This window comes from Zootoca vivipara, chromosome 13 (assembly GCF_965207765.1).
Source record: "Zootoca vivipara chromosome 13, rZooViv2.hap1.1, whole genome shotgun sequence".
Taxonomy (NCBI): Eukaryota; Metazoa; Chordata; class Lepidosauria; order Squamata; family Lacertidae; genus Zootoca; species Zootoca vivipara.
In genome coordinates, this window is record NC_142596.1 from 50,874,061 (window position 1) to 50,899,559 (window position 25,499).

General features: G+C 44.8%; 2 protein-coding genes across 6 annotated transcripts in view; both read right to left on the minus strand.

Annotated features, from left to right (window-relative positions):
• TTYH3 (tweety family member 3) overlaps positions 1 to 9,214 on the minus strand; it is an 81,642-nt gene extending 72,428 nt beyond the window's left edge. For all 5 annotated transcript variants that reach the window (XM_035130512.3, XM_035130510.3, XM_088656794.1 and 2 more), the window contains exon 1: positions 8,672 to 9,214. In XM_035130512.3, the coding sequence (XP_034986403.3) occupies positions 8,672 to 8,809 (138 nt within the window). In that variant the 5' untranslated portion in view covers positions 8,810 to 9,214. The remainder of the gene's footprint in view (positions 1 to 8,671) is intronic.
• Positions 9,215 to 21,330: 12,116 nt separating this feature from the next.
• The window catches only part of IQCE (IQ motif containing E), a 33,758-nt gene continuing 29,589 nt past the window's right edge, over positions 21,331 to 25,499 (minus strand). Inside the window, 3 exon segments of the mRNA XM_088656795.1 lie at positions 21,331 to 21,519; positions 21,521 to 21,636; positions 22,899 to 23,020. Of these exon segments, the coding sequence (XP_088512921.1) occupies positions 21,472 to 21,519; positions 21,521 to 21,636; positions 22,899 to 23,020 (286 nt within the window). The 3' untranslated portion in view covers positions 21,331 to 21,471.

The following is a 25,499-nucleotide window of genomic DNA, read 5'->3' on the forward strand; positions in this document are numbered from 1 at the left end:
AATTTGGGCCTAAGAGTTATGATGCTGTGGTGGCGCTGTGGGTTAGACCACAGAGCCTAGGGCTTGCTGATCAGAAGGTCGGCGGTTCGAATCCCCGCGATGGGGTGAGCTCCCATTGTTCAGTCCCAGCTCCTGCCAACCTAGCAGTTCAAAAGCACGTCAAAGTGCAAGTAGATAAATAGGTACCGCTCTGGCGGGAAGGTAAACGGCGTTTCTGTGCGCTGCTCTGGTTGCGCTAGAAGCGGCTTAGTCATGCTGGCCACATAACCCGGAAGCTGTCTGCGGACAAACGGCGGCTCCCTCGGCCCATAGAGCAAGATGAGTGCCGCAACCCCAGAGTCATCCGCGACTGGACCTAATGGTCAGGGGTCCCTTTACTTTTAAGAGTTATGACAAATGGACTTCATGATAGTTTAAATTTGCAACCTATGGACTCAGTGCCAGATGCAAAAGCAGAGGCAAATTATCTACACTTGAAATAGGTGCTTGGGAGTTGAAGTACCAGTCGTTTAGCAGATAAGACCATGATACTCCTTTGCTTCCAATTTACTGTATTATTCTATTTCCAAAATGTTCACCCTGCATTATTACAGTAGTCCGCAATGCTCTTGAGGTAGTTACTGAAAAACAATGTTCGTTTAGGGAGGGCGCTTAGCTTAAAATGAAAATGGTGTTAGTTCAAATTCTAGCAGTTGAGAAAAACCTTGAACCCTGATGCCCTGTGTTTAAACACTACATAGTTACTTCATGGCATTTGCTCAGTACAATGAAGACAAATTCGCCTGCTAAAGCCAGACACGATAGCAGAATTTTTACAGCAACTACTGGTTATCACACACTTGTGCAATCAATACCCAGATTTATATTATTACCACATTTAAGAGACTGACACCCACCACATATAGGGAAACAGAAGAATTTTCACAGGATAAAAACTGGCCATGTAATCTCCAGTTTGATAACCAAACAAAACTGCAAAGGAACATAATTTGATAGTTGTGGGCAGACATCAAAATCTGGGCAAAAACTGTATTATCTAATCCCATGAAAAAGCAACCCTTTTTACACAAAGAGACTTAAGTTGCACTGACAAGCTTGCATATGGCAAATGCATGGTCCCTAATTAGCTTAGGAGATTTATAAAACGCCATATATCTGGGCACAGTACTGTAGATAAAAACACAATTATAATGAAATATGTAAACAGCTCCTGCCAGGACTCCTGTTAGAAAAAAAATGGTTTAAAGCAGCAGTCACTCTTAAGATATTCCATTAGCAACTGCTACACTGATCATTTTTTTAACTTCCTGAACAAGAGCTACTTGCAACTTATCTGACCACATCTACTGGAAGCTTCTGTACAGTTATACTCACAGCAAATCAACAGAATCCAATTCACTTTAGCAAAAATTGGGGTGGGTGGAGAAATATTTATTTGTGTACATCCCTAGAGGTTGTCTAAGCCCAACACTGTAAGGCTTGTCATGTACTACCGTACAGATTTTTAAAATCTGTTGGTAAGAAACAGAGCAGAGTATTATTGGCACAAAGTTATAAGAAGCACTGGCTCTGCTCTCCTCCTTATCCTTATCTTTGGGTTTATGATTCACTATTAAGAAAGAAGCCTTGCAACATGACTCAGAGATTAAACTGTGAAAAAAGGGAAGAAAATGACTTATATCTCATGATAAATGCTTCTATATCATAGTGATTCATACTAAATGGGAAAGAAGGCAGAGAAGGGGTAGAGGTTCATCTTTCAGAATGTTCTACAGAATATGATCATATAAAGGGACCATAATATGATAGAATTCTACAAGATGGGGTATTAGTTTGTGAAACCAGTCCAGATCCAATGATCCCCAGATGGCAGAGATGTCAGGTGCCATCTTGGCACCTAGTAATCTTCACTTGGTTCCAAGTGGTCAAAAGCCAGGTGCAAAATGCACCTGGTGCCTGGCTAATTTCAAATACTGCCCTTCGCTGCCTTGCAGGATATATTTGGGAGAAGAAAAGACTAAGGAGTAAACCAGGCACCCCCAAACTTCGCCCCTCCAGATGTTTTGGACTACAATTCCCATATTCCCCGACCACTGGTCCTGTTAGCTAGGGATCATGGGAGTTGTAGGCCAAAACATCTGGAGGGCCGCAGTTTGGGGATGACTGGAGTAAACCCTACACAAATCTGGACTCTGTAAGACTGCTGGGTGGTGCCTTGTACGCCTCCTTCCGGCAACTCCTGCAGCCAAGCTGGCCCCAAACGTACTTCAAAGTTCAGCAACAGCATTTGTCAGGTGAAGCTTGGAGCTTCCCTTGGAAAAAAAGGGGAAGGATTAAGAATAGCTCCACGTGTTTCACCTTCCCACACTCTTAACTCTCTAGCGATGATGGATGGAAAAAAGGAAGTGACTATGGAAGCTGGAGAAGCGGTAAGAAAGGAAAACAAAGCTGTGTGTTCCAAGATTAAAGGGAAATACCTTCATGTGTAGGTACATATAAACATGAAAACATAAGGTACAAGAACCCTACTCATTTGTACTGGCAGGTATATGAAGATAGTTTCAGATGCTGCTACCTTTGAATCAGCAGCATCACCTTATATCAATGAAAACGGGAGATATTTTACATCCTTATACTATATGGTCTTGCAACAACACACAATGTGAATGTTGTGTCTGAAACACTGACATTTTGACACATTCATACTGAGGTGAAAAAGCGTGAAGGGACAGTCCTGGGGAAGCCAAGTGGGATGGAGGTGCGTTTTGTGACAAGGAAAAGAATCAAAGGCAGTGCTGATGTTGACATGTAAAGCTTTCAAATAGCTTGGATCAAACAGACTAAGGGGACTAGGCTTTCACAATAGAAAAGGTCAACCAAGAGTCACCAGTTAGTTTGCAACTTCATTTTTACAATAAAGATCACATCAGGTCTCAATGGCAGAATGCAGCAGAGCTAGATGCTTAGTACACAACCATCTCCTCTTTCTCCAGGCAAATTAAAGGCTGCTATGTAGTCTCTCTGCAGAGAGGAGAAACAGAACTAAACGCAGTGCAGTCATTCCATTCCATGAGGGTTTATCACCAGTTAAAAGCTCAGTGTGCACGTGCGCACACAGAGAACAGCCCCAGGACTTCCTTAAAATAGAGGAAGGGTGCTTACTTCAAAGCAGCAAAATGAGTACAACATTAAACCCCACATACGGTGGGAAGGACATCCAAACTCATTCAGTAACTGGTATATGCTATGCAGGCTCTTTCCCTTACAATGAGGCAAAATATGTTAAAATGATATATTTTACAAAAGTGAACATTTATGCCTTACTATCACATTAGGAGTTGCAAAAAAACAAGCCAAGCTTTACCTAAAAAGCAGCTTGCAAAATTCATGTCTACACTATAGTTCTCAGGAGATAAAATTGGCTCACTTATCAATAAAAGGCATAACCAAAACCTCAAGCCCAGTTCTAGCCTATAGTTAGATTTAAAAACACTACCACCATATAGAATGTTTCCTGCCACCTCAAGAGACTGCATGGACCATATTTCCTCAAGAGATGGATGAGTGGAGGGGGCCCCTTTCCACATCCTCTCGACCCCCTGGGAAACTTGACAAACCTGATACACTGGGTGTGGAGACAGCTGTGGGCAGCCTGAGGAAGGACCATCCACTATGGGCCTGCCCATAAAAAGCAATTTTATAGTGGGAGACTAGAGAGATGACTGCTGTTTCCAGGATCTCTTCTCATTCTGAGATTTTTGTGGGTGAGGTGAGAATCTGGACCCCAGGTGAGAACCTGGAGACTGAGAGGGAGGGTGTGTCAGAAGAAAAATGAATTGATCTTGATATATTGGTAACTTTGTAACATTTTTATATGTAACTGTATTTTTGTAATACAGTGGTGCCTCGCTAGACGAATTTAATTCGTTCCACAGGTCTTTTCTTATAACGAAAAATTCGTCTAGCGAATCCCATAGGAATGCATTGGATTTTTTTGGGATTTTTTTTGCCCATAGGAACGCATTAATTGAATTTCAATGCATTCCTATGGGAAACCGCGATTCGCTAGACGAATTTTTCGTAAAACGAATTCGTCTAGCAAGGCAACCTCCGCTAGAAAAAACCTTTCGTTAAGCGGAAATTTCGTTAAGCAGGGCATTCGTTAAGCGAGGCACCACTGTATTTACAGTAAGCTGTCGTTGTTGCTTAAGTTTTTGGCACACTGCTTAGATATATTTTTAAATATATTAAATGCTATAGAAATTAAATTAAAAACTAAGTAAAATAAATAAAATAAGAGGGAAGCCTTTTGTCCAGAGTTTGCAACTTAATAAACCCTTAACACACTTTAAACTTTCAAGCATTCAGTCACAATCAAGAGTTAACTGAAGAGAAAGCAGGTATTATTAACTTTCCTGTTTAGAGATACTTGCTTGGTGTGCTTGTAATGTCAACTGACTGATCTTTAGGCGGTCTTCTATGTCTTGCCCACAATGCATGACAGGACACAAACAGGAAAAAACAGTGCTAGATCTGAAACAGCAAAATGCATACAACTGCATCCAGCAGGAAGTTCAACAGAAATTTTACAGGAGATGCAAATGCTTATCTCACTTAAGTGCACAAAAGAGCATCTGAAAAACTGACCCCAAATTTCTCAGCATGCCAACTTACAGTAATTGAAAATTTTCTCTGCAACAGAACCTAGTTAGACGTCTTCAGCACAGAAAAGTTAGAAGGGTTTATCATTACACAAATAAGTACACAATTGCAACCACTGCAACCACATTCTTCTCTCCTGTAAGGTAGTCGTCCCTCAATTTATCCTCTCACTCCCCCTACTCTGGTACTGTTGAAAGTCACTTCAACAGTACAAAGGTACAACATACCAAGAATGGACAAAAGTCTTGAGTTTTCAATTGCAATCACAGATACAGTATAGGTATTTTTTTAATGCACCAATTATTGAAATTGCATTCACACTTGTTCAATAGATTACACATCTTTAATCTTCATAACCTAACCGATTCTTTATATCCAGATCCTTCAAAGGCTCATGCATTTAAGGATCTTGCAATACATTTATTGCAACAGAAAACATGAACCATGGAAAACAGCCTAGAGAAGCAAGTTTCATATCAAGGTAAATATCAATTGGGCTATCTAATTCATTCCCCCAAGAAGGTGCCACTTTTTGTATCAATGACAGGCTATAATATTTAGGCCACACAACTGGTATCACTACAGAATAAGGAGAATTCCCCTTCACGTGCCTATATTCCTCCACAAAGCTAATTATTGGAATAAATGAAAGCCATACAATACACACAGAAAAAAGGTTGGGCTGGAAGCAAGGTTCTTAATTATTTTGCACTTCATTTTAAATTTTGTCAACAGATTGCTTTAATGCCTTTATGCATGAAACAAGGTTCAAGAGGGAGGCATAGATACACAACCATTTCTATGCTTGGTTTTTGCTGAACCTTAGGTAATCAAGTGCACTAAGAGGTGCAAAATGATGTTTTCCAAGCTAAAGATCATGGCTATACAGGGCAGCAATCATATTAGCTCCACTGAAAAAATGACAGCAAGCAAGAAGGGTACAAAAGTAAAAGGCATTTCAGTTAGAAGGCTAGTCAAACCAAGAGCAGAGATTTCAGGTCCAATTGTTTGTGCGGGTGGGAAAATTGAGTATTCCATTAATAAACCTTGTAATTTCAACAAAGAGCTATAATATAGTAAGTCATCAATTTTAATAAAAGCAGTATACAGCAAGCTGTTCCTAAGTGACAATAGGCTTCCAAGTAACTACAGTACAAGACCAAAGAGTGGGCTAGATGTACCATTTGCCCAATTCAATGTGAAATTCCTTTTGTTTTCCTAGATACATACCCAGAACATAAGTCTTGTGAAAGACTAACACCAATAGAAGCAAATATACATGATGAAACCAAAGTGTAAAATACAATTTGGAAGACTTTCCCACTACCACCAGAGTCCTACCCAAATTCCTAGGATGTAATGACATGAACTAAATGACGTAATGACATGGAGTAAGGTCTACATGCACAAAATGGGTAAAAAAGATCGCAGTACAACAGAGACTTGCTTTCAACCTCCAAGCATGAATTCCGCTTCTGCTACCTCTGCAAATCTAGATTTGAAAAGATGGGAGGCAAAATTGATGGGTTTGTGCAAAATTGGTAACACCCCTACTTTCATCCCCAAGGAAGCAGGTTCAGACAGGATGTCTCTATGCTACAGTCACTCTTACTCAACTTCTTGTATGGAGGCAAAGCAACTGGGAAGAGGCACTCCTTTCTCAACAGTAACATCACAAGAAATATTTGCGGGGTGGGGAAAGGGGAACAGCTCTTTTCATAGCCCCAAATACTTTGGTGTGTAACAGACTTTGGGTCTATTTCCCCCAATTGTTTTGGGTAGCAGTGACTGAGTGGGGTGAAACAAAGGAGAAGAGGTGATGACAGTAAATACAAAGGAGCCAAGGCAGAACTGCCCTCAACTGGAACTGCTATAAGAAGGAGAACTGGAGAAATGTAGGAGAAAGATGTGGAGGATAAAAACAAGAACTGTTCCAAACTATCCTAAGGCTTGAAATAGCCTTCTCCAACCTGGATTCCAACTCTCACCAGCCCAGCCAATAGTTACAATGATGGAAGCTGTAGCCCATAAACATCTGCAGAGCATCAAGTTGGGGAAGGCTGTTCTGAAGCCCACATTTTTATGTTTGACAGTAAGGCAATCAGTAAACTGCCTGTCGGAATTTGCTCTCAACAAACTAAACTCCCTGCATATAGAAAACAAACATGCCATGGAGAAAAGTTAAATTTAGCTTTCTTCTCTGCCCCCCCCCTATATTCAGGGTGCTAAATATATTATACTTACAAGGCCCGGGGGGGGGGGGTGCGACTGAAACGATGGAGATAAATGAAAGACAGTGAAAGGCAAAGGTGCACATAAATGCAGAAAATTATATTACCAGGAAAATGTCTCCTCAGCCTAACCACTATATGAAAGCGAGTGTAGGGAGTTTGGGGGGGGGGAGATGAGGTTTGGAAAAGATTATTAAAAGGGTTACAGCAAAATTCCTTTGAAACTGAGACTACATGTATAAAAGCCTATCCTCAGATAGAGGCTCTTTCCTTTTCTGACAACCCCCTCAGTTACCTACCTGTAACTGGCAACCCCCTCGGTTGTTATTTTTTAGAAGGTATGGAATGGACTTGTCAGTTTCACTATTGCACCTCCCCTCAAAATTCTAACATTAATTAGGGGTATATGTGGAGGAAATGTTGGCTCTCTCTCTCTCTCTCTCTCTCTCTCTCTCTCTCTGTGTGTGTGTGAAGTGTGGACAGAGATGATACCAGTATGGGGGAGATTGTATATGCAGGGAAATGTGTGCAATATGGGGAAATATGAAAAAAATATGAGGTGTGGATGAGAGATAAATATAAAATGGGGATAATATGAAACTCCCCTCTGTCTGAATTGAGATTCCCTGCCTGCATATATGGGGTTTGGGTAAGGGGAGATAGAGAGAAAAGGTACAGGGTTAAATGAGGATAAATAAAAAGAAAGGGGAGTGAAAAAGAAAGATTTCCGGGGAAGGGGACCATATGGGATAGAATGAGGGAAGTGGAGGTTGGAGGTTGAAATGAAGGGATGTGGATAGTCTCTGCCCCACACTTCAGCTGCCACTCACAAGGGGAAACGCTATCCTATTTCATTATATGGTGCTCTTATTACTGCATTGTATTTTTTATTATTGCATGCAGTCCTGGAATCCCTTTGGATGAAGGGTGGCTTAGGATCTTTCTAAGCAATGGAAATCATATCAAATCAAAGGAAGGGGCTGTTAGAAGAAGATAAATAAAAACAGAGCCTGTCAGTCCTTTCCCCACCAGCAAATCCCTGTATGAAGAAAACCACACTGTTGTACAAAGCCAGGACATTGTGTTCTGAAAAATCACTATTAAGAACAACAGTCATAAATAAACGAACATATAAAATCAAAGGGAGAGAAGATGAAGGTAGGAAGGGGAGGGGGGGAGAGAAGTCTGTTGATGAATATAAATGTATAAATATAAACAAAGTGGAAGGGTGAGAGTGCACTTGATAATACAAACAAATAAACATCAATAAATAAAGCATGCATGGAGTGTGTGGTTGGATAGTGTAATTTAAATAAATAAATAAATAAATAAATAAAGCAAGCAAGCAAGCAAAGGGAGAGATTGAGTGGATGGCCAATGTAAATATATAAATATAAACAAGTCTGAACAAACAAAGCCGAGGGATTCGGAGTGCGGGCTGATAATATAAATAAATGTAACTGAATAACTAAATAAATAAATATAAACCAAGCAAGCACGGAGCGTGAGAGAGTGGACGGGTAATTAATGTAAATGAATTAAATATAAACAGACGAAGCCCGAAGGGGGGGGGAGAGGAAGGGACTGGCAATATATAAATCTGGTCTGTTGGCTGCAGGTCTCTTTGGGTTGGCTCGGGCGAGGGGAAGCGGCCGAGAAATCTACTCATGGGTTCTGTGTAGGTGTATTTCGCACGGACACACACACACACACACACACACATCCCCCACACAGAGGGAGCCGAGTCGTGAGCCGCCCCTTCCCTCCTTCCTTCTCACCTGCTGGTACTCGGCGTCCTCGGGTCGGAAGTCGTCGCCGACGGCCTCCCAGCGGAGGCTGAAGTGGGGCAGGCGGTGCAGGAGGCTCACCCACCACGGAGGAGAGTAGCTCACACCGGCCGCCGCCGCCGCCGCCATGCCCGGCCTGAGGAGAGAAGGCGCCTCCGCCTCCCCCGGTCGCCGCCGCCGCCGCCTCCTTCTCCCCTCAGGGGCGCCGCGCCACCTCCTTCCTTCCTTCCTTCACCCGGAGGAGCTGCCCCTTCCCGCGGCCATGAGGGGGCAAGGCCAGCAGCAGCGCCGCCTCAGCTCCGCGGGTTCAGGAGGCCCTGGAGGCCCCGCGGCCCCGGCTTCGGAGGCTCCGTGCCCGACATGGCCCCTGCCCCGCCGGCCCACACGCTCCCTCCGCTCGGCGCGGCTGCCGGCGCTCTTTGTTCGCCTCTTGCCGCCGCCGCCTCTTCCTCCCCGGATGGCGCCGCCCACACGGACCCCCTTTCGGCGCCGCCCGCCCGCTCGCTCGCTCCCTGCCTATCTCCCTCGTCCGCCCCGGCGGCCGCGCGCGCGCGTGTTCGTGGGCTGACGGAGGTGGAGGGGAAGGGGGGCAGAAATGGCGCCTCAGGGAGCAGGCCCTCGGCGCCGCCTGGCCGCCATCCCTGCTGCTGCTGTTGCTGAGCCTAGGGAACGGAGGGGCATCATGGCCACACACAGAAACACACACACACGGGCACAAAAAGGTCCCCCCTACACACACGCGCGCGCGCGCGGTGAGAGGGGAATAGGCACTAAATGCTCGCTCTACACACACACAGGCATATACACAAACGGTACCCCCTACACACACAAGCATGAGGGGGATATACACTAAAGCAAGGGTAAGCAAACTTTTCAGCAGGGGCCCGCTCCACTGTCCCTCAGACCTTGTGGGGGGCCGAACTATACAGTATTTTGAAAAAAAAATATGAACGAATTCCTATGCCCCAGCCCACAAATAACCCAGAGATGCATTTTAAATAAAAGGACACATTCTACTCATGTAAAAACATGCCGATTCCCAGACCGTTCATGGGCCGGATTGAGAAGGCGATTGGGCCGCATCCGGCCCCCGGGCCTTAGTTTGGGGACCCCTGCACTAAAGGCTCTTACACACAAACACACACACAGAGAGAGAGAGAGAGAGAGAGAGAGAAGTGTGCATGCACACGAAAGCTCATACCAATGGCAAACTTACGTCTCTAAGGTGCTACTAGAAGGATTTTTTAAATTTTGTTTTGACACACACAGGCATGTACACAAAAGGTCCCCCTGTCCTACACACACACACAGGGCCGTCTTAAGCATATCTGGCGCCGTGGTGCAGAGATCGCTCTGACCCCCCACCCCCCCACCCCGTTTCCCACCGCGGCTGTCTGGCGGGCGCAGCCGCGCGGCGCCCCCCTGGCGCCCTGCTCCACTAGCCATGCCTTAGAGCTGGCCCTGCACACACACACACACGGTGAGAGGGGGATATACACTAAAAGTTCTCTATACACACACAGGGATATACACAAAAGCCCCGCCCCGCCCCCATACACAAACAGGCATATAAACAAAAAAGGCCCTACCTACGCACAAGCTCTCCACACACATACACACCAATGGGCATAGACGTATAAAGGTCCCCCTTTACACAGAGAGACATGTGCACACAGAGTCATGCACAAAAAAGTTGCCTCTCCACACAGACATCATTGTCCACATCCATTTGCCGCGAGACACAATGGGGTGCACCTCCGGGGTGAAGTGAAACCGTTCTGTTTGCAGCAAAGTGACCTCTCAGGGATGCAAACCTGGACAGTGTGTATGGGGGTTCTTGGCCTCCCGGAGGGCATCTTTGGGCTCTGCACCCACCACAACAGCCTTTGATTCCCAACCATCAAGTAAGGTTGATCTGGTCTCGCGCCCTGTTCCCGATGTAGATGTTCACTCACCCCTTCTTCCCTGGCATTGAGCATTTGTGATTTGCCTTGGGTGCCAAAATGTATTGGGCCAGCCCCGTGTGTTGGACACCAAAACCCTACTTTTGAAGACACTGGAGGTATTCAGAAAAGCATTTTTGAATAATATTTTAAACCCCGACAGGTTCATACAAGCAGTTATTCAGGTAACGATATTCCAATCTTTACAGGTAACCAAGATGAGGGTCTAAAACTTCCCAGCATTTCCCTCCCGCCTACTTGTCATGCTCTAGTTTTCCAGCCCATAAAAGCCTACTTGGTCCCATCCCAAAGTCTCAAATTCTACCTTGCCCCTCGCCTCACATGGCAAAAATTTAAAAGCCAATTTTATTTATTTATTTATTCATTCATCCATTCATTCATTGCTCCAATTTGTCTCTTGGTGACAAATTAAAATCCAAAACCATCAATCAATATAAGCAACAGCGGAGAAAACCATATTGAACAAAACAAACAATTTCAGAGCCAAGGTTAATGTAGGTTCGGCCACATTCATGTAATAAGAACCACAAAACACTTCAGAGCCAAAACCAAATCCTAAAATTTAAGTGAACAGTTTTAAAGGGCCTAGAATTATTTTTTAAAGCTGTTTGCCAGGTGCTAGGCACTAAGATCTACAGAGGAGTTTTTCTCTGTCCTGTCACATCTGACGTGTTTGGTGGGAACTTGAACAAGAGCCTTCTTGGTGGCTGAACCCAGACTTTGGAACTCCCTACCAAGAGAAGCTTTGATGCTTTTGAATTATGGTGCTGGAGGAGACTCTTGAGAGTCCCATGGACTGCAAGAAGATCAAACCTATCCATTCTTAAGGAAATCAGCCCTGAGTGCTCCCTGGAAGGACAGATTGTGAAGCTGAGGCTCCAATACTTTGGCCACCTCATGAGAAGAGAAGAATCCTTGGAAAAGACCCTGATGTTGGGAAAGATTGAGGGCACTAGGAGAAGGGGACGACAGAGGACAAGATGGTTGGACAGTGTTCTCGAAGCTACGAACATGAGTTTGACCAAACTGCGGGAGGCAGTGCAAGACAGGAGTGCCTGGCGTGCTATGGTCCATGGGGTCACGAAGAGTCGGACACGACTAAACGACTAAACAACAACAACAACCAAGAGAAGCTCACTTGTTCCCCTTGATGGTCCCTCTGCCAGCAGGCAAAAACTGAAAGTTTGTAGTCACCACAAGATGACTACAAGTTTGTAGTCACCATAAGATTAAGTGCTTCAGAAAACAGGTCACCTTGATCTGAGGAGCTTCATGGGCTCCCTAATTTGGCTCAGGGACTGTCGAAGTCTGCTCTGTTCCACCCCACCTCTGCACTTCACTACAGGGAAATTTAAAAACAGCTATAACTTTGCTTTTCTTTGGATAGAAGTGGATGGGATTTGCAGGCATATTATCCTCTTCAGAGTGCGTAAGGTTTGCCTAATTACAGGCAAATAGGCTCAGGGTTGGGAGGGGGGATAACACTTTTAACGTTTTCTTTAAGAGAGATAAATGAAACACCGACCGGTATAACTTTTTATTTTGCAAAATTTGGGGCAGAATTGGACAACATTTTCAGGCACGGCTGTTCCCTTTTGGGAGCATGAAACCAGCAGAATTTCAGGTTAGCTGCAATGGGTTTCCTGCAAGGGCAGCCATTATTGTTTCAGCACAGGTTAACAAAAATGACTTAATCTCTCCTAGTGATTAGTCTGAACCAGTTAGGATCCTATCATGCTGAGGTGGCTAAGTCTTTATCTCACCTAAAACCCATGTCCTTTGACCTGGAATTTTTCTCCTATCAATGTGGGACCCAATTCTGCATTACCATTTTCTACACAGACTTAGGCACACTCCCTCCTTTCTCTCTCTCTCCCCCCCCCATGGAGTCCTGGCGCAGAGAACGAACTGTGGGCTTTGGAACCAGCCCATAGGCACCCTGGCTGAAATTAAGCCCTGGTCACATGCTTATCATGGATTCATGGAACACATATGCAACATAAAATTGGCTCTAGGCCAGCCCATTGCTGGAAAAATCCAGAGCCATTCCCAGCTGTGTGAAATTAACCTTTGTTTCAGAATGTAAGGGAAATATATCCTCTTAGGACTAGAAATAAGTTAGCTCTGATTAGCTTCAAGATGGCATAAAGAAACAGAACATGATAACAAGTAGTCATTGTTTTAAAAAATCCCAAATTTACTGCTGGGCCTCTTGCAAAGATTAGTGTGGGCAGGGGAGGTGGGGAGATTCTTTGTGGAAATGTTTTGCATTAGGGAAGAATGTGCCAGATGAAAATTAAATCTGGCTGTATAACATGAGAATTCTTTAAACTTTTCCAAAGTGTGGATCCCATCTCACAGTTCACATGCTTTTCTGCTTGACTTACGGACCACATCTCTTTGTCTTCAGCTGCTTAAGAACCCTGTATTCATGTGTTGTGGTGGTGACATACTTAGCTACAGTTAGGACACTGTTGCCTGGGGGGGGGGGGTAGTAACAAAGCCCATACAATGAGATTAGTCAATTTTACATGGACCACATTCAACTGTTCTACATACCAAATTTGGGAAATTTATAATCTAATTAAACCAGATTCAGCAAGAGAACCAGTCAAGCCATAGCAGCCTCTGTCTACCAATGTGGATTTTAAAACATTTGAACCATCTTTTAAATTTAAACTATCAAAAGTTGGTAACTTTGCACAGTTCTTTATTTGTTAACAGTCCCTTGCAGGCAATTAAATGTCAGAAAGTACTACTAAAGGTATATGGGGATATTAGTCCAACAACATCTGGAAGGCCACAGTTGCCTCCCACCCCAGCTTTAGAAGGAGAGATCAAGGTACATTTCTGTGGGGTTTTTTTTAAAAAGTATTTGGGTTTACTTGCAAATATACAAGTAGCACACAGGTGGAAATATGCAGAATAACACTCTTACGAAGAGCAATTCCAGTGTCCCCACAGCAAATTTCTACAGACAGGTCCAGATGCTTGGATAAAGATCTGCACTTCCTGGTAAAGGAATTAATTCAGACTCACCTGTCATTGATCAGAAAGTTGCTTTAACTCTGATTGTTACCCTGCTGTGAAGAATCAATGAAATGCCTAGGTATAATTTAAGAATGATTGCCCATAATACACAAGAACGGACAGGGCCATGAAAAAGCGGCATTATATTACTCCCAGTGGCAAAACATTTATTAAAATCTTTACCACTCTGCCCCTTAAAGGCAGCTTGCGAAAGATTAAAACGATCTCAAAACTGGGAACACAACCTACAAAGTCTATCAACACAGAGTGACAGAATAGTGTGACATTACATCAGATGTCAACCCAGCTGCAGATCCAAGAGCCCACCCCAAATACCTTCTCAGAAGCCCAAAGATCCCAGGCTCAATCCTTGGGATCTCAAGGAAGTGCTGGGGGAGGGCATCTGCTTAAAACACTGGAAAGTTGCTGGTCATCCATGTAAAACAGTAATTAGATGGTGCAATGATAAGGTACAGTATAAGGTACACCTGATAAGGTACAAAGACGCTGCCTATCTTCCCTTCCATGGAGATTGCCAGAGTGCACATGTGGTATGACATGGCCTTTTGTGTGGTGCTTGACATAAAACCCCAGGGGAAAAATCACTGTGTAAAGCCATAGCAATTTTTCAGGCAGGATGGAGAAAACTGCTAGATCACACACTTAAGACAATATGACAGGCTAGTGAAATGACCTTTCCTGTAGGAGAAAGCAGCAACAACCACCGCCAAGACTTCTCCATCATCCAATGGTTATCTTCCTGCTCAACTGCTTTATTAGTTGGGGTGGGGTAGCAGAGGTCCTCATAATGGTTTGCATATCCAGAACCCAAACATTCCTCACCCTAAGCCAAGAGGTAATTATGGCTGTGCTTAATAGGCTTGAAAGCAACAGGTCATGCAAGAGTTTGGGAACACAGAGTTCAACAGTGTCCCCACTTTCTGGTGGGCATTTCGTCAAGACTGCATCATCAAAGGCCCATTCTACACCATGTGGCAAGAAGCGGGCAGCCAGATATGGCAGGGGGAAGGGATTCTAATCTCTCGGATCAACTTGATCCTATTTGGGAAATTTTGCTTACATGAAAGCAGATGGTGAGCAATCCCTTACCAATTATGGCTCGAGGATGCGTTCCATTCTCTATAATTGTAAAGGCACTTCCCACGTTACCACCCTTCTCCATCCACACCTCCTGTCGGTTTTGTCTGAAAACCAAAATGGGAATCAACAGTTACAGAAGGTGTGTGTGGGGGGGGGGGGGTGTCCTTGAAGCAGCCTCTCTGTCAGCATGTTTAAAAAGCAAGCCTAATTTGGAGGTGGGGGTAGGTGCACATAGGAATGAACACTCTCAAGTGTGTCCAATTAGAAACTGCAACGGGAAAGAGAAAGGAATAGAAAACTCATTGGCGTCATTTTAAATGTCTGTCTCATTCTCATAAGAAAAGCCCTGACCTTGTTGCCTTCCTTGATGTCAAGAGTTTTAAATGGACGTCTGTCTACCTTTGAGAAAAAGCCCTGTTGCAGCAGTGGTTGTAAGAGATTCGTGCAAGATGATGCTATATATATCACTGCTGCTGGGTTCTTTCTGCATGATGTGCCAAAGGCATGTTTATTCCCTGTGCGCCCCCCCCCCCCCGCACACGGGTCAGCATTTGAGGAGTGGGTTTATCTGTGTTGTGATTTCTACATGAAATTTATAAGGTTGCAATTCCACTGCAAACAGCCCACATTTGGGAATGATACATCGTTATTTCCTGTGGGTTTTCCCCTATGGTTTTGTACAAGGCCAGAAAAACAAAAACAAAATGCACACTCTCTTTTGTGTTTATTGAACGTGACTCTGTCACGTTCAGTGTGGTGTAGTTGTTAAGAGCTGTAGACTCGTAATCTGGGGAACCGGGTTCGCGTCTCCACTCCTCCGCATGCAGCTGCTGGGTGACCTTGGGCTAGTCACACTTCTCTGAAGTCTCTCAGCCCCACTCACCTCACAGAGTGTTTGTTGTGGGGGAGGAAGGGAAAGGAGAATGTTAGCTGCTTTGAGACTCCTTAGGGTAGCGATAAAGCGGGATATCAAATTCAAACTCTTCTTCTCCTTGATATTTGAGGCAGGGAGCAGTGATTCCATAGCAGCAACCTCACATAATGGAAACCTTCAGCCACCTGGATGTTGAGGTCTGTTTTTAATTAAGACCCCTGAAATATAGTTCATGCTGCATCAAACTATCTAGCAGATCCACGCCGTGGAAGTGAGAACTCAGCAAGCAAAAAATAGGGAGGGCGATTATTTATTTATTTGCATGCTGTTCCCCCGTTTGTGGCAAATGCCAAAAAGTCAGGCTATGACCTTAGCTGCACTAGGGGATTAGTCAACAGGAAGTCAGAGAGAGGTCAACGCACCAGATGTCTCCTCAGCACTGCTTTTGGCACCCTGTTCTACTCTTACAACGAACGCAAAGCTTGCAGACTTTCAGCTGTACAAACCAGAGCTCATGCAAGTATCCGTAGCCTCCAAGGCGGGGGCGCCCCAACCGAGGCAGAAAGCTTAAAAGCTTTTTCTGTGCTGGGTACTGCTTTGGTTACATGGTGCAAAAAGGGCTTATAAGCTCTCTGCTTTGCCTCAGGGAGCAAAGCCTGCTCGGCACACGGCCTCTGGGAGTGCTGGGCCTGTTCTCTCTCACCCCCCCCCCCCACCAGCAGGGCAGTTCCAAGATCTGGGGTACATGCCGCTTGGAACCATACCCTCATGTAAGACGTGACTGTACTGTGCATATACTCCCCTCTGGCCCTGCCTGATGTCTTGGGATTTTGGGTGTCTGTATCTTTGCCCTATGAGAAAGGGAGGCAGACAGCGTAGTGGTGTAGATTATGTGGGTCTAGCTACTGATCTGAAAGAAAACGTTCCATGAAAGTCACAGAATCACAGAATTGTAGAGTTGGAAGTCAGTGGTCACGGGTTCAATCCCTGGCACCTACAAATAAGACAGGAAGAGACTTCTGTCTGAAACCCTGAAGATGCTGTCAGTCCGTGTAGATAAGACCGAGCTACATGGGCCAATGGTCTGACTCTGAATACGCCCTCTTCCAGGTCTCCAAGTGTGTGGCGCCACTTGCTGCTCTGCCTCAGCACAATGTTCTGAGTTGGCCTTCAACCCCCCTCCAAAAAAACCACCACCATCATTACGAGGAATAAAATCCACTTTCTGTCCCAGCAGCAGAAAAGCCAGTTTATTGCTTGGCCATTCTGCCTACACCTTTATAATGTCAACTCTCTCATAAACCCAAACAGATTAACAAGCACCAATCTGAAAGTGACTCGGCTGTCCTGCGGAAATGCAAACCTCTCCCCCTCACCTCTCGCTCACACACGCTTTGTTCACAGCTCTCTCTTACGGCTTGCTATTGTGGGAAGGAGGATCTGGTTCCATCAAATTACTCACACTAGTAGCTCCCCAGGGACTGGAGTCTGGGAAACATTTTGCTCCTGTCTTGGCCTTTGTACACACTCCCGAGTTTTGTATGAAAGCCTGGGATTTTGCCATGGGTTGCGGAGGTGCCTCCGAGCCTCAATTACAGGTTTCAAGCCTCCTCTCCCTGCACATCAGATGTATTCAACCTCTACTTGCAAGTATTTCCCCCCTCCTTACGTCATTGACAGTGCTTAGCCGTATATACAGAGCTGTTCAGAAACCATATCCAGCCTGCACACCAGAGCTACCTTCTGTGCCCCTGACAATGCGACTGGAGTAGCGGATGGAATTAATTTACCTGATGGTGTAAACCTCTCTCCCGATCGCCTGGGCTCTGGACAGCTCCCAGCAGCCGCCTCTGGAAGCCCTACAAACAGCGTTTCCACTGATGGGATTAAGCAAAAAATCATCTGCTCTGTACCGTAGCCATCCTTTTTGGCTGCAAGTCCTGGCATGAATGATAGCAAGTATCAGATAGAGAACAGACTTCTGTCCCTGACTTAACAAGCATTCAGCATAAGTGAGGGAGCCAATTTCTCTCTTTTGTGTAGAGGGGCGTTGGGGGGCGGGGGCAGAGAGCCTCACTGGAAGAACAAGCAGCAATATCTTCCAAAGAACAGAGCTCTGTCCTTCATGGATGCATTAACGGTAACCACTTGCCACTAAAGAAAGGCTACCTTTCCCCCTCCTGGCCTGCGATGAATTAAAAGTTGTCGTAATGAAAGCTCAGAAAGTTTTCCTCTTTTGTCTTTGAAAAACAACGGAAATCTTACAAAGGTTGAGGAGCCCCAGCCAAGATGCGACGTTCCCATCTTGATTGCTAATAATCAGGCCGGTAAATGCAGCAAAACCCCAAAGGGGAAAGACTGCAGCCAGAGGGCGATGTTCCAGGAATGTCAGTCATAACGGTGGTTTGGAATCTCCTGCTTAAGATGCTGCAGGCTGCTGAATGCCAGTTGCTGGGAAGCAACACTCGAGAGGGGCTATGGCATTCACACCCTGTTAGTTGGGCTTCCCAAAGGTATTGGACTGGCCACTGGAAGGAGCAGAGTGCTGGCCTAAGGGGCCTCCAGCCTGACCCCATAGGGCTCTTTTTATGGAGGAGATGGGACTTAGTTTCATGGTAGTGCAAGTGGCAGTATAAGCCCAAGTTTTGGCACGGACTATCAGCAAAAAACGCCACGAAAGAAGGAAGCATTTCCTCCAAGTCGGTCCTGAAGGGCTGGGGACAGGTTTATACACAGCAGGCTCCATCCTGCTTTCGCTGTGTGGGCACGCAGGCATTTTTGCTTCCAATTTGAAGAACTAATAATAATAATAATAATTAGGGATATTCTGTGCATTAACTCACTCTCACACACAGAAACTCCACGGAATGTATTGTACAAATTGTTACTGGTTTTGCTCAAAACAAATCCAACTCTAGCTGCAACCCTAAATAGGAGCAAGCCCAATTTGACTCAGTGGGGCCTGCTTCACATGCATAGGATTGTGCTGCCGGTTTACTGGGCTTCAACCTTCCCAAGATCCACTTGAGTGTTTGCAGATATCCATTGTGCCAGTATAATAGTTACATCCTTGGAAAAGACCCTGATGTTGGGAAAGACTGAGGGCACATGAAGAAGGGGATGGTAGAGGATGAGATGGTTGGACAGTGTTCTTGAAGCTACTAACATGAGTTTGACCAATGTGCGGGAGGCAGTGGAAGACAGGAGTGCCTGGCGTGCTCTGGTCCATGGGGTCACAAAGAGTCGGACATGACTAAACGACTGAACAACAACAGTTACATAGCCTATTCAACTGCATCATTTCCCCCCATACGGCAAGAATTTAATCACTCAGCTAATGGCTTGGCAGCCGGATCCACGCACTACAGTGCATGACACAAACCATGTAAAACGCTGCAATATTTTGATATATGTTTTGATCTGCAAACATTGCTGGCAGGGAGTGGGTAGCTTTCTCTGATCCCAAAAATAAGACAGATTTTTGTTGTCATGCATGTGGATCATATATGCTGCCACCTCACACCCCGAATCCCCCAAAGAAACATGATGTTGACTTGTTCCAAGGAATGATGTACAGCAGAGGAGGCAGCCCTTGGCTTATGGGGCAAATCTGTGCTCCACTATCCCTACTGAACTTCAGAAATGGGCGCCACATTTTTTCCTCCATTTCACCTGTAAGGACAGTAAGTCCCAAAGGTTGTGTTGCTGTTTCATGCTTGTTCTGGAATGGTAAAGGGCCATTTCAAAATATGAGGAGATCTGTCGGGAAGCATCCATTCATCCCCTATTTACACATCCAGCAAAATCACATGGCAGAGATCTTCTTGGGCTGTGCCACTTCAAAATGCAAACAAAGGGTTTTGTGTGCTTTTTTGAATGATACCACCTCAAAACAAACAAAAACCCAAGATTTCACACGTGCTGAAAACTTGCACATCAGAGAGCTATGCCAGAACTTCTGGTGCTGCACTAGCTTTCTGCTTGCAGGTGTATGTGCAGGAGCAACCCCACATTTGCAGGATAAAATCGTACAATCCAGGAAGAGTTCTACAAAGAGATTTTTGTAGAACATGTAAGTTTTGCTCCAAGATTTGGAAAATAGCTCCCCACAGCTTCTCTCCTCAACATACACCCGCAAGAGGTAACAGGGAGCCTCTGGGTGCTACAGGTAAGGAGAGCAAGGCATTTCATGGCACTTTGAAAAAAGAAATGTCTCTTAAGGGCACAGGCAGCAAAGCTAACGCCAGTACGCTGATGGCGACATTCATCCTTCTGGTATGAACTGGAAAGGCATTTCCAAGATCTTGCAGCAATTCATGCTTGCCTGCCACTTAGGAAGTGGTCTTACGGTACTACTGCAAACCTGTGGCTTATAATAGGGATGGACATCAGAGTACGGTATCTGGGACTTGCTTTTTGGTCGGCACAGGGCAGAGTTAGGTTTGGAGCAGGGGCTTCTTCCTCCTCCATTGCAAATGTGGGTGTTTGACAAGTGGCACATGTACAATCAGCAGGATGATCAATGGGCAAGAGCAGCCCTTCCATCTTACACTCCAGAAGGCGAGCAAAGATGATGAGTGATTGCCATGGCTCCTGAATAAATCTGAATAATTCATCAAGTCACAAATAATGACAAGACAGGAGACAAGCATCCTCCTCCAAGCAGGAACTGTAATTTAGATTCCCAACTTTATCTGCAGTATGGACTATAGCTCAGGGGCAGAGCTGGGCAGGCAGAAGGTCCCGGGTTCAATCTCAGGCCTCTCCAGTTGAAAAGGAATCAAGGACCAGGCAATGGCAAAGACTTTCTCTGCATCAGATCTTGGAGAGCTGCTGCCAGTCAGAGTACCCTCTACTGGGCTTTATAGACCAATCATCTGACAGAGGAACCTAAGAAGTTCTTTCATACAAAGGTGATCACACAAAGCTACTGACTGAAATGCAAGCGCAAGGCAATTCTTGGTTTGGGGCAAAATGAAGAGAGAGAGAGAGAGAGAGAGAGAGAGAGAGAGAGAGAGAGAGAGAGAGAGAGAGAGAGAGAGAGATTATCTATGTCAGTTAAGTATGGTTGTTAATATACCACAGGTTTGGAGATAAAGGCTCGTCTCCAGTGAAGGAGATGAGAGTCTTGAGAGACAGCCAGAAGATAATGAAGTCTGGAGCCTGTTGATTTTATATTACTTAGCAAAATGCTTAAAACCAGACATGACTCCTAGCCCCTTCATCTTCTACAATTTCAGCAAGTTGCATTCCCCTTCCTGGACATATTCTTTTGCTCTGGAGTCTTTGAACCAGTCAGCTCCAACTGCTTTTGGTTCAAGAACCAGGCAAAGCTCAGAAATTCACAGGGTTCCTGTGTTGAATCGTGCCAATGCACTGGCCCCACAGAACTGTTTGTTTAAGGGCACCACTATCTATTACAAGGAAGGCACCCTCACCTTTTAAGGACCTTGTATTGGGGTGTCCAATTGCAAGGTGAATCAGCATGGCCAAAAGTTGGGTACAAAACATGAACTGTGGGAAGTGGGAATAAAGGATAACTTAGAAACAACAGCCGAAGATGGCTTGGGGGTACCAAAACAAGTTTGAATTCCTACCACGCGGACCAGCAGGGGCAGAATTTGCCAGTACCTGTGAATTATAGGGAAAGGGATCTGCAAAAGAGGCTCTCCCCCCGCCCCTTCGGAATCACCTTGCAAATGTGGCCTTAACCATCTTTAGCTCTTTCTCTCTCTTTCTCCTTTGTGAAAAACTAAGCCGAGGAGCATAGCCTGGACAACTTCACCTCACCAAGCAAGACTAAAATGTCCGTCATTGTCACGCTAGGAACGCAACAGAGAATGTGACAAATGGCTGGTGAAATCATGAGATGGAAGTTTTCTTCACTGGTGATGGAGACACCGTGATGATGTCATCCGAGTCATCCGACTGAACTTCATCCGCAGCTGGCGAGGGAGAGGGCTGCAGCTGAACATGGGAGGGTGTGGCTGAAAGAACAACAAACGAAACAGGAGAGTGGATAAAAATGGCCAAAGTCTTTCTGTTAAGAATAGTAAGGTTTCAGAATGGGTTATGAATAATTTTGACTGCTCTTTTCTGTTTCCATGCGGACACAACCTCTCATGCACAAAAGTAAGGCAGCCATTAAACCAACCACCAGAATTTGCATGTAAATGAGAGTGCATGCCCCACCTTCTCTCCTATGGGACTGCACTACTTCCTCATTTTGAAATATATTGCTTTCCACTGCATCAAAATACAGTAAACTATGACTTGATCAAAACATGACGGAATGCATTAAGCCCTACAACACATGAAGGGAGGAGGGAGAGAACATGCAAGCACAGGGAGTCTTCTGCATGACCCTCCAAGCCATGGTTTGGAAGATTGCCCCCAATGCACCCACAGGTTCTTCTGGGACAAGATAAAAGCAGACTCTAAGCAAAAACAGAAGGAAACCATCAATGAATACTAATTAGAAAAGTCATCCATTTGGACATTAGCAGTTCAACTCCAATTCAAGTAATAAATAGCAGTAGCACAATAGACAATCTATTTCCCCCCAGTGTGATGGCCCTCTTTATATGTTTGAATAACATCTTGGGCTGCTGGTTTCTTCTGGAACAGTTAAGCAATTAAATAATGATAGCTATTAACCTTCACAACAACCCTGTGAAGTAAACAGTAATTGATACCTAACTCAGAGGCCTGTGCAAAAAATAAAAATCAATGTGATGGAGTGGCTGTCGACAAATAAAAGTTATAACAACTGAAAATCAATGAAGCCGTCACTCTGCTGCAAGATTGAATACCGAGCCCCTATTTAGCCTCAGGTTTGTTTTGAACTCCTTTGAGACTGAAGACTTGGATGATGCCTTCCTAGAACAGATTGCCAAACATTCAAAAAGGAGAGATATAGTAGTCATGGGAGACTTCAGCCACCCCAATATTTGTTGGAACTCAAATTCTGCCAAGAATGTAAGGTCCAACAAATTCCTCCATCGCCTCACTGACAATTTCATTTCCCAGAAGGTGGAAGTAGCAACAAGGGGGTCACCTATCCCGGACCCAGACCTCACCAACAGGGAGGGACTGATTGACAAAGTGGAAGTACTGGGAACCTTGCTGAGCCAACTGCACACAGCAGTCCCCTTTTGGACAAGATTAATTAGAACCAAAGTTCAAGGGAGCCCACTGCAAAAATGTGCGATTGACTATAAGCCCAGACTGGGGAAGTAAATGAGATTACCATGAACAGCTGAGGTGAATGCTACAGGCGAATATTTGAATGGAGACCAGACTGGCTTCTTCTCTCCACTGCCAGGAGCTGCTGGGCTTGCTCTCTCACCTCCAGGACCAAGGATCAGGGGCCTGCAAAATATGTGGAGAATTGGCAAGAGTTGTAAAAATAGCTCCCAACAGAAACTGGGCCCAGAGTCAGAGAGATCCAGCCATAAAGGAGAAGACCTATGATAATAACTAGCACAGGCCTGAGGCTTTAAATCAGATGCAGAGGTTCACTGGTAGGCAGGGAAGCAGGCAAGCATTCTGTTACTTGCATCATTTTGTTTCCATGTGGAAAGCATCTAACGTGACTTAACACTATGCTGGGCAGTAAACTGTGGAACGGGCATAGAGAAACAGAGCAAGCCTGAAGAACCCAGGTCTCTGCGTTCCTGCTATTTGAGAAAGACACTCCTCAAAGATGGAAGACAAGTTTGTAACACCTTAAGTGGGGAGGTTTTTCTGGCATAGTCTGTTAAATGGCACCTAAATGCATCACACACCTTGAGAACTCAGGATGGGCCACCTCAAACGTTATACTGCTACATTTTTTATTTATTGCCTGGGTTTTGGATTGCCTTTCAAGATAAAAATCACCGATACACATAGGTAAAAGGCACAAACAATGAATGATAATAAATACTGATAATAAATCAGTGTTTTTTCCCTTAAAAAGTGTTTGGGGGGTACTCTCATTTTGACTCAAGAAAATCACCATTTTATAGTTCAAATCAGGAAAAATAAATACAGTAAATGGACAAAAGTACAAAGATCCACAAAATGTTTAGGGGCATGCGTCCCCCCAGAAGCACTGAATATAATACATAAGCAACCCTCCCGAGGTAGTTTATAGTAGTCAGAAAAACAACATAAGATGCTTATGCAAAGATAACAAAAGCAACAGCATCAAAAAGTTAAGGCAGCAGAAGCAAATAATTAAATTAGATAAGAATACTAGCAGCAGAGAAAACAACTTTAAACAGCAGGTATAGCACCACATACCACCTGAAAGCTGAGTGGAGTAAAAAAGATCTTCAGGGCCTTTTTTTAATACCACTGAGGAGGGTGAGGCAAAAGCAGGAGCTCTGACCTCACCCTGCCAAGCACAAGTGATGGAATGGGATGCAGCATCGGTTGTCATGGTCTTAGAGCAGAGGCTGTGCTGAAACACTCTGCTGCGCTGCAGAATAGCTGCATGGGTCACACCAAAGGTCCTGCCGCCTCACTCTTTTACACAGCACAAAACAAGGTGTATTGTCATTGTTTCAACCATAATGGTCATATCAACTACAGAAAAAAAATTATATGCAATGTTGTTTGCAGATGACACAGCCTTGACATTATACGCCGTGGAGGCTCTACAGCAGGCACCCCCAAACTTCGGCCCTCCAGATGTTTTGGACTACAATTCCCATCTTCCCCGACCACTGGTCCTGTTAGCTAGGGATCATGGGAGTTGTAGGCCAACACATCTGGAGGGCCGCAGTTTGGGGATGCCTGCTCTACAGAGACTCAGCAACTGTTTTGCCCAAGGCTGTGGGGAGAGTTCGGCCTCGCCATTAGCCTGACGGAGATCAACACCCTGGGTCAGGGCGTCACATCAGTATTGGCGGCCACACGCTTGAAGTGGAAGAGAAATTGGTCTACCTGGGTTCCATCATAACCAGCAACCTGCTCACTGATGCTGAGCTGCACAAGCATACTGGCCAGGCAGCTACGGCGGTGGCTCACCTCTCCAAAAGGGTACGGGAGAATGTGATGCTAGATGCCAGTGACAACATCAATATTTAAACACAACATCTACCAACATCTACCTTTACATTAAAATAATAATTTACAAAAGGTTTATATATATATATATATATATATATATATATATATATATATATATATATTAAAATACAAAAGGTTAAAGGGACTAATTGTTGCTGGCATCTGTCTGTCTTGAGAGATATTGGAAGAGTGCACCTTTGGGGGGGTGAAGTCAAACCACTGGAAGGTTGCAGTGCCTGCTGTGGCTATAGAGACTGATGCAGGAGAGACATGTTTTGTTGCAGCTGGGGCAGATGAAAGCCTCTGGTTGTGTTGATGCAGGTGTACCATGGCGTTACAGTAAAATCATCCAATCAAATATTAGCAATTCACCATATCCCCCCCCCCCAAAAAAATCACAGCTTTTGGGCAGTTACAGCAAATCTTGTGACTCTGCCATGAATGAAGTTCTCAGACTCAAACAAAGATAAGTGATTTTTGCTTGATCAAGTAAGACCAGGAGGTATCTTACTTACTGGAATACTGGTATAAACAACACTTGAAATCTTCAAGGTATTGCTCAACCTTTCACACACTTGCCACTATTCTTTCCCGTTAGCAGAGGCCAGCTTGCCTACTCTAAGGAGCACAACAAGATCATTGTGGGGCACATGTGGGATTGGGACCTAGGCTGATCTACACTGTCAGCAGAATCACATGGAATCGTAAGAAAAGACAAAAACAGCCTGGAATTCCTTGTGCAGGTAAACAAACAATTTCTGATCCAAAGTTGTTTGGAACCATTTCTGACTGA